This window comes from Camelina sativa, chromosome 19 (assembly GCF_000633955.1).
Source record: "Camelina sativa cultivar DH55 chromosome 19, Cs, whole genome shotgun sequence".
NCBI lineage: Eukaryota > Viridiplantae > Streptophyta > Magnoliopsida > Brassicales > Brassicaceae > Camelina > Camelina sativa.
In genome coordinates this window covers 25,327,050-25,336,805 of record NC_025703.1, presented here as the reverse complement: position 1 = coordinate 25,336,805, position 9,756 = coordinate 25,327,050, and the positions used below count along the sequence as shown (strand labels likewise).

General features: G+C 45.4%; 1 protein-coding gene across 1 annotated transcript in view; it reads right to left on the bottom strand.

The window, feature by feature from the left end:
- The window catches only part of LOC104768192, a 3,870-nt gene continuing 3,306 nt past the window's right edge, over positions 9,193-9,756 (bottom strand). The window contains exon 2 of the mRNA XM_010492118.1: positions 9,193-9,749. Coding sequence (XP_010490420.1) covers positions 9,193-9,749 — 557 coding nt within the window. The remainder of the gene's footprint in view (positions 9,750-9,756) is intronic.

Here is a 9,756-nt window from a genome sequence, read left to right as displayed (position 1 = left end):
CAGTGGCGAATTTTTGGTGGAGTAGTAATGGTCAGTCGGGGGGCATGCATTGGCTTGCTTGGGAAAAATTGTGTGTTAGCAAACAGTTGGGTGGGCTTGGGTTCAGGAATGTGGACGATTTTAATTCAGCATTACTGGCCAAGCAGCTATGGCGACTGATTGACATTCCGGACTCACTGTTTTCCAAGGTTTTTAAAAGTAGGTCTTACAGGAATACACACCCATTGGATCCAATTAGGTCATACTCTCCATCGTATAGATGGAGAAGTATATGTTCCGCTCACTCTCTGGTTAATAAAGGGCTTATTAAACGGGTAGAGATGGAGAAGTATATGTTCCGCTCACTCTCTGGTTAATAAAGGGCTTATTAAACGGGTTGGCTCCGGGGACACCATTTCCATATAGTCTGATCCTTGGGTACCAGCTCAATTCCCGAGACCAGCTTTGAGTAAGAGCATGTTCAAGGACCCTTCTCTTCAAATGAATTAGTTAATTGATTGGCAAACAAACACTTGGCGCATAGATATGCTCAATGAACATTTTGACCCCCTTAATGTTGCATTGACTCGGGCTATACCATTAGGAGGGAACCAATAGGGGGCCCCATTCAGTTGGCATTTTACGAAAACGGGGCTGTATACAATTAAGTCAGGCTATCAAACGGCACGCCTTGATGTCCCACGGACTTTTGCGGGTTCTGGTTGTGGCCCATAAATTACCTCCCTCCTGCCTAGTGTTTGGCGGGTTCGTTGCCTTCCCAAAATCCAGCATTTTATGTGGCAGGTTTTATCTGGATGTATTTCGTTTTCGGCGAATTTGGGTCGACGTGGTATCGCTTTTAGGGTGTGTGCGGTGTGGTGCTGATGAAGAAACAATAAATCATGCAATTTTTGTTTGTCCTCCGGCTTACCAGGTTTGAGCTTTAGCACATGTACCGGTAGGGCCAATTTCTTTCCCGACAAATTCGGTGTATGCGAATGTTGATCACTTTTTAGGGCAGCAGAATCTTGTGGCTCATGTTGCGGCCTTCCCTTGGCTTATGTGGTATATTTGGAAAGCTAGAAATGCACGCGTGTTTGAAAACATTGTGGAGCGGCCAGAGGATATTGTCAGGGTTGCCGAGGGTGAGGCATCCGCGCGGCAGCAGGCTCAGGCAGAGGTTGATTTGGAGGTTGATCCCATTCCTCCAGTAGCTTCAGGACTACCAGTTAGGGGGGCTGATGCTAACCTCTCTACGGTTGACTCGGGTTATCGTTGTTTCATTGATGGTTCTTGGAAAGCAGGTGACCCGCTGGCAGGTGCCGGATGGTTTTGCACCTTGCTTCAGATTGCATCGCCGATGAAGGGAGCCAAGAATTTTCGTCGAAGTCTATCTCCATTAAATGCTGAAGTTGAAGCTTTCGTTTGAGCAATGCGCTGCATGATCGGCCATGACTTTAGAGATGTGGCTTTCTATACGGATTTCTCAAACCTTGTGAAGATGGTGTCTTCTCCTTCTTCTCCTTCAGACTGACCAGCCTTCTCGGTGTACCTTGACGACATCAAGATTGATAGGGAAGAATTTTCATCTTTTTCTTTATCTTTAATTTCTAGAAATGCTAATGTAATTGCGGACTCTTTGACACGCCAAGCGCGTACATGTCCACACTATGTCTTGTTTTTAAACGATTTTCCATTCAATTAGCTCGTTTGAGCTGATCTTTTGTTAAAAAATTATTAAAACTCAAATTTTCGTATTTTAAATTTAAGGTGGTATACGTAGAGTGATGAGAGATCGAGATTGGAAGAATTGTATACTACTCTCCTAAGAATAATGATTCATGGATTTATACATATAAAAGAAAATTTTAAAATAGATAGATACAGATATGTTAATATCTCTATATCATAAGGACACTTCGATTCTACTATACACCCCTTCAAACAAAAGACGGTGATGGAGAGAAATCAAAATCAGCGATTTAAGATTGACCAATAGTGTGAAAATGGAAGCTATTGAAGGTGTTTTACGGCTTAACCTTGTGTCAAGAATATGATGGTGGCGTTCCTTTCTTATTTTTCTTTTTAAGAAATGATAATAACAATTTTCAAAAAAAATATATTTTTTCAGTAAAACTTGGTTTGTTATAAGAATTTTGGTTTGATTCGGAGGTCCACTATAGACTTGACTTATGAAAACACTAAAGAAAATAGATTTAAAAACTTATAGCTTTATATTCAAAGGCATATGATATGCTTCTCAAATTTCTCAATCACCTCTTTATTTGCATCTTCATCCACCTCTTTTGGTTGCTGCCTCACTCACATCATCTTCCTTTTTTGACTTGATGATGTTGTGAGAAAGAGAAAGCCTAGGCATCATTAGAATACTTAATGGAGGAAGTGTTACTCGAGAAAGAGAAATCCCTTAATTAAGACAACATTGAAAAGCTTGTTAAATCCTAAATTTCTAGGAATGAGAATGAAGATCCAAGCAAAACCATGGAGAAAAAAACTCAAAAAAAACAGAATTAGAGAAGAAAAGTTTGAAGATGAGTAACAAAGAGCACATAAAAATGTTGAGACAGATGATGATGCAAAATGCTTAGGTATTATCAATCGCAAAAGACAAAGGAAGAGAAGATTAAAAAAGAGACAAAGTTTTCTCAATGAAAAATGTAGAAACTAGGTTTCCACAATGAATTTGTTCGAGGAGGGAAACAAATTCAATAGAGTTATATCTCTAGAAAACAGATCTAAGCCTTCGAATTAAAGTAAAGAGGTAGAACTCAAAGGAATTAGGGTTTATTGCCAAGAACAAAAGGAGAACTCGATTATTGTATTTGATTTTCGATGCCTTACAATGGAGAAGTCTCTCCTTCTTTATACATGTTCTAAGATTACAATATATATTCACTTTCCTTATCGGACGAAGTGAGATATGGAAAACTGCCTCATTGCTTCATTCGGCCGCCGTGCCGAAGTGGAAGTCGGCTCCTTCTTCTTCAAGGCGACACTTTGGCCGAACTGACTTCTTGTTGACCTAATCGAGCCCTTAACCGGTTTCCCGGTTAACTAATCAATTAGTATTTCTAGTTTAGCTCGGTATGTCGGGGGTCCTAAATCCCGCACCAACAATTAGTCCCCCCCAGTTCCGAATATTCGAGATTCAATTCGAATGTTTCGAACTATGGGAAGAGAATATCCGATCTAATCCATAAAAACTTAATTGATTTTACCCGGATTCTCGCGTCATCTCGCCGCGAATTGTTCGGACGACACGTGTCGTTTGCATCACATCAGCTAGCCCGGAATTCGAAGAGTCGCATAGGTCATAATTGCTCTGCGTAGGGTTGCCACCCGCTCGACTCTATAAATACGCCTCCCCTTTCGTCATTTCTCATTTTCTGTCAACAACGAAAGGTAATCTGCTCCGATCTCTCTCCTATTTATTTTGTTAGTTCCGATTTTCTTCCGCACTCTCCGAACTCAGAATATGGCAAGCACATCAGAACCCATCTCTTCGCCAGAAGTCGAGGGCGAACAGCTAATTCGTCGATCTTCCAGGCGGAAAACTCTCGACCCAGAGCGTACCACGCAGATCGGTGAGTCGAGTAGATCGGCTTCCGAATTCCCACCACGCCTTGTTCGCTGTTCTGCAGGAACTTCATCTTCACAAGTATTGTCGTTGCCATCAGTTCGTCCTGAAGAGGAAAACACCGAACTGACTCAAGGCGTACTGTTACAAGAGGAAGATCGGTTTGTTCCCTTAGGACTCTTGATCGAGGATATCGATCCCTTATTTGACCATAAAGGACAGATTGGTGGCGAAAAGAGTTTGAGTTCGTCCAAAACCGTGAACGACATGCTGAACTCATGTGGTTTATTCAACAGCGAAGTCACAATTCTGATTCCTCGAGAGGACCAACGCTCTTGGAACCCTCCGGAAGGGTATATATGTCTATACGAATGTTACTTTACCGAATGTCGCCTCTTATTCCCAATCCCTGCGTTGATATCGCTCTACGCCCAAAGACACAGGATAGCGATCTGCCAATTCGTCCCCGGAGCTATTTGTAACTTTATGGCTGCCCTCACTATAGCAGCCGAAGTCGGGGTCAATATTGGAGTTCAATGTTTCGAACAGCTATCCAATTTTAAGTTATCAAAGAGTTTACACCGCTGGGAAGTGAATATGAGGCCGACGCACAATTTCCTTGTCGGTAAAAGAGTGAGCAAATTCCAGAAGTGGATGAACCGCTACTTCTATGTCCGCGTCGATCAGTACTCACTCGCTAACCCATTGGGTTTCCATCGGAGAGTGTGGAATGAAAATCCTGGTAGACTTTATATTTTCAGCACGTTTTAATTGACTTCGGCACCTCTAACCAGTTTTAACTTTTTCGTGTCATGTTTCCAGATCGTCCATTCTGCGCGACGCGGCTAGCTCCAAACTACCATCCCGTTAGAGACGCTCTATTAACCGGAAACAATCGTCAGTGGGAGTTCATCACCCGTATCCGTGTTAAAACAGCGATGGGCAAACCCAGGACGACGTTCCCAAGTTTTGCTAGGTCACTAGGACGAACTGCGGAACCTACCGAGGCACGTGTCCTTGAATCGGACAATCTCCAGATAGTTCGCCGTGACACTCAGGCTGCCATTGAAGCTGACATTGACCCATCTCAAGGTCGAACTGAAGTCGATCCCATCCCAGACCAGACCGACGTTGACCCTACTCAGGCTTCTGGAGAAAACGTCAACACAGTCGATGTCGCGGAAGAAGATATTCTCCCTTTGGCCTTAGAGAATGCCAATCTTTCGACCGAAGAACTGGATGTCCCGCAACTTGAAGCTGGATCCAAAAGAAGGAAGAAGTAAAAGAAGCAAACCAGAAAAAACCCAGTCGCTGAGCCACAGCCGGTAGTGAACCGCAAACGCTCGGTGGAAGAAGCCGGACTGGAATCTGCCGATCGATTTCGCCTGGAAAGGAGAGATGATAAAACAGATCGCTTCTCCTATCATTACTTCGGCGACTATCCTCTGGTGACCAATCGTGAAGCCTCAGGCGAACTCTTCCGAACCTTTAAGACCTCCAGTCGAATCCTTCCGTCGGCGGATGATCTTGAATTTAAACAGGCGTTCCTTGATGTCGCCGAGTGCCACCTAATGGTATGCCCTATCATTTTGTTTAATTTGCTTGAAATTTCAGCGGGTGAACTGACATATGTTCTTCGGGTTTACAGACTGCCGCCAAGATGAACACGCTGACTCAATTATACGATAGGCGTGCCAAATCCAGTAAGAAGTCTGGATTGGAGCTCGAAAAGGTGAAAGAATGCGCAGAGCAAATCCGGATTGCCAGCGACGCCAAGGATGCGAGGATCAAAGAGCTCGAGGCGCTTGTTGCCGAAAAAGATGGTATCATTGCCAGCTCCGAGCTGAGGATTAATGAACTGAACTCCCGAGCGCTTACTCTCGAGGAAGAGAAGAACGAATTGCAGGAATCATGCGACAGGTTAAAGGTTCAGCTCAACTTTGAAGTCAAGAGACTTCGGCGGGATCGTTGGGAGAAGGTGGAGCGAACAACGATGAAAGCGCAGACTCGACTGGATAAGGTCAAGGCCTATCTACTCGAACATGAGAAAGTTCGTCCCCTGGAGGATCTGCTAAACCAAGCTTCCGGGATACAGGAAACTGTACAATATCTGGTCGAAAATGGGGCCATCATTCCGGCGGAACGAATCAAGGAGATTGACGAGAAAAAGGCCGAAGCCGAGGAGACTGTCAAGGCGATCGATGTCCTTGATCTGAATGAAAAAGATCTCAACATGTCCCCGGATCAACTTGGCTATGGATTCCCCCCCCCCGGAACGACGGCTCCAGACTCCGCCCAACATCCGCACGGTTCCAATGCCGATAGCTTTCAGGCCGATTTGACCGGTGCTTATGATACTTAGCTGTATTTTCATTTCCTTCTCTTCTTTTTCTTTTGTTGTTAATCCTACGGGTTTGAGTACCCTTGTAAAACATTGCCGACTTGTTCGGCCCATTTTCTCTTTAGGGACTTAATTGCCGAAATTTTTCTTTTTATCATAAAAGGAAAAACTGATAAATTCAGTAAATTTGCATTCTTACCATTTTGCACGGAAAGTTGCCAATTTTGAAAAGGGGATTTTCCTCCCAATACTCGTATAAATCTATCCGGCGCTGCCTACGGATTAAACATCCCAAGAAGAACTCTCAATCAAGACAATGTCAAGCTCGGTTAGCAGCGTGGAATCCCCACTAGTTGGCAATGATGTGCCGACGTTCTCGAATGCCGAAGCTATCGAAAGGGGGATGGCGTACTACCCGAACATCCGAGCTCCCTGGATGTTGATGTTCCACGTCAAACCGGAAGAAAGGCGCGAACTGGAAGAATTTCTTCATGAGGTGGAAGATCGCCATACGGAATATCGCGATCGTCTTGCCGCGTCAGAACAAGTACAGTGAGATCTGCTACTCAAACTCGAGATGCTGGAATCTCACCCAAAGGATTGGATTAAGAATGGGTTCGACAAGATAGCTGCTTTGCCGCCATGTCTTGTTGCGTACTGCGACGAATGCCGAAGGGAATCAGATCGGAGATCGACGCAAATGGATCCTGTCCTGATTGGTGACTTCATTCCCGGCAACGTTAAGCCGTTCTACATTAACCGGCGTGCAACCGGTGCTGAACTTGCCGAGGCCGACGCCTTTTTCCGTCAGGTAGCCACTACCCTCTTTTCCTTTTTGCTTTCCTTCTGAGCGATCGAAATTTGTCTTCTTCGTACTAACCCGTTGTTGATTTTGCGTTTGCAGATTGAGGGTACGCACCAAGAGCTGACTCAAGATCTTCAGTACTTTCATATGAAGAAAGGCAGGATCGATCGACGGCTGAGGACTCTGGAGTCCGAGATCGCCCTACTCAAGGCGAAAAGGAAAAGAACTACTGACCTGCTCGATGAATCCGAACAGAAGGCCAGAGCATTGGAGACTCGTCCCGAGGAATGGGAAAAGACTGGGTTGCAACTACTATGGCCAATGCCGAAGCGACTCAAGACGAGCATTCGCGAGATTGCTGCAAATGGCGCACCAGTTCGGAATTAGGATGTTTCGTTTGATAATAAAATACAACTGCAATATAGCAGGCGAACTTGAACTTTGCTTGTTGTAAAATCTCAATAAAACTTTTTCAGTAATAATAAGAGATTTATTTTGCTACTTTATTCTCAAAAATGTGCCAGAAGCGAGACGTCTCCCGGCTTACGTTAGGCAATTTTTATTAAGTGACGGTAGACAAAATCGATTAGAGCCTCAGAAGCAGTCTATGAATTTTGAACGAAGTGTGTTTGGTCGGAGAGCGAGATACTGGGCTCGGCTTATCTCTTTTTACTTTAGTTCGGTGGCCGGAGTGCGAAATTATTCTCTGGGTTCGGCTTACCACACCGTCCGAACCAAAGGTTGAGTGCGAAATAAATACTCTGGGTTCGGCTTACCCCAACAATTAAGAGATTGGGCGCGGAATAAACGCTCTGGGTCCGGCTTATCCCAATGATTGAAAGTTCGGGTGCGAAATAACGACTCTGGGTCCGGCTTATCCCGAAAAATAGTAGGTAGTTATACCAGCTGATCACCTGGCCAGGGTGTCAACAAGGGGTGAGTTCGGTACGAACTAATAGATACTTAGTCCCAGTCGGGCTAAGGTATACGTATGAGTATATAGTTTTTTTTTTTTTTTTTTTTTTTTTTTTGTTTTTGAAGGAATTTCCTTTTTCCGTTCTGGAAATAATGAACGTGCTTTATTAAATGCGCTGCGCGGTCTTTGAGAATTATTCTCGGGACCTCGCGAAAATCACGCTGCACTCTAATTGGTGGATTCAGCGGCGGTTACTTCCCGTAATCCTGTATAAATAGGATTGAGAGTTTGGGAGATCATTCTAACTTCCACAACTTTCCAAAATATTGAGAGAAAGAGATGGTGACTACTCGATCTGCGTGGCTAAGACGGGCTCTGGAAAGGTTAGCCGCTTCGTCGAGCGGTTCCAACCGAACCGAATCGTCGGATGACTCCTCTGCCCAAGAGGGCGTAGAGACTTTCTGAGTACGCACACCTGTCCCACCTGTTGATATGGCGGGTGTAGAAGGGAGCCTCGTGTGTCAAGAACTCCGAAGGTATCGGGCTCGCCGCTATAGGCTGGGGGCTCACCTTATGGCGAGACGTCGTAGACTGGCCGAAGTCTGTCGGCTTTACCGTTTGGACGGGACTATTCGGGTCCTGAACGAAATAATCGCCGAAGGCTTCTTCTTGGAGAAGTGGCGTATGACCGGGCTGCTTGCCGCGCGTGCGGCGTGCCAAGAACTGGTGGCGAGTATGGAGGTGCCTGTCCTTTTTGAGGACGACTGTCAGCCCCTCGAAGATACCGCGCACCCGTTCACCGTGGATATCTGGGCCTACCGGGCTTCCGTAGAAAGGTTAAGGCGGTACGCCAATTTCCTGGAATCGGCTGGTCCGGTTTTCCGTGAGAGGCACCTGGTCGAGGGCCCGTGCACCTTCCTGGAAGACTTGGTGTCAAGAGGCGTTGAAGTTCCGAGGGAGAGACTGGAGACCCTAAGGCAAGCTCGTCAGTTCTGGCGAAGCGAACTGGATAAGGTAACAGTAGAGGAACCGCTGGCAGACGATCTGTCAGGTCCGCGGCCTCCACTTCGTCTACTGGACTGCCCCAAACAGTGATGGCGAAACCCTGACCGCTCCGGACGTTTTTTTTTATTTATTATTTTTTGTTTTTAGGAGAACTCAGTCGTTGAAGGGATTTTCCCCCTTTGCGTCTCTTTTCTCTGTTTTCTTTTTTGTGTTGGTCATCGCTCCAAAGCATGTAATGGGGATTGAGTTATTTAGAAAAACTTTATTTTAATTGGAATTATCAAACCATGTAAGAGAAATCAAATCCATGGTCGATATTTCGTACATCAGCTTGCCGACGAACTGAATGTATTCGAATAATAAGAAGAAGTTTTTCAACCGGAAAAAACTTTATTAATATATTAGCTGCATTCGCTTCATCTTTAAAAGATAAGGAATTGCCTACGTACCCCGAAGTGGGGATCAAGCCAACCGTAGTTCGTACTACAAAAGAAAGATAAATGGAGTTCGGAGTCCCGAAAACTCTTGGGTAGGATCGTAACAGCGACTTAGCTGTAATAACGTTTCAAGTGGGCTGCGTTCCACGAGTTTTTGATCTGTTCCCCGGCCATGGTTACGAGTTCGTAAACTCCTGGACGAACCGCTCTAGACATGAGGTATGGACCCTCCCATCGAGCGCCGAGCTTACCGGCGTTCACTTCCTTGGTGTTCTCGAAAACTTCTCTCAGAACTAGATCGCCCTCGTTGAAACGTCGCTGACAAACAGTCTTATTATAGTATCGAGCTGTTGCGTCTTGGTAATGTTGCACTCGAACTAAAGCTTTATCGCGCAACTCCTCGGCAAGGTCGTTGTGGTCGATCAGAATTTTGTCATTGAGTTCGGGATTATCAACCATCATAGTACAGCGAAGTGTCCGGACTCCTGCTTCGGCCGGGGCAAGTGCTTCGAGACCATATGCGAGAGAGAAGGGGGACTGTCCTGTGCTTCGCCGCGGGGTTGTGCGATATGACCATAGTACACCGTCCAAGTGGTCTGCCCATGCTCCCTTCCTTCGACCGAGTCGTTTCTTGAGTTCGTCGACGATCGACTTATTCGTGGCTTCAGCTTGACC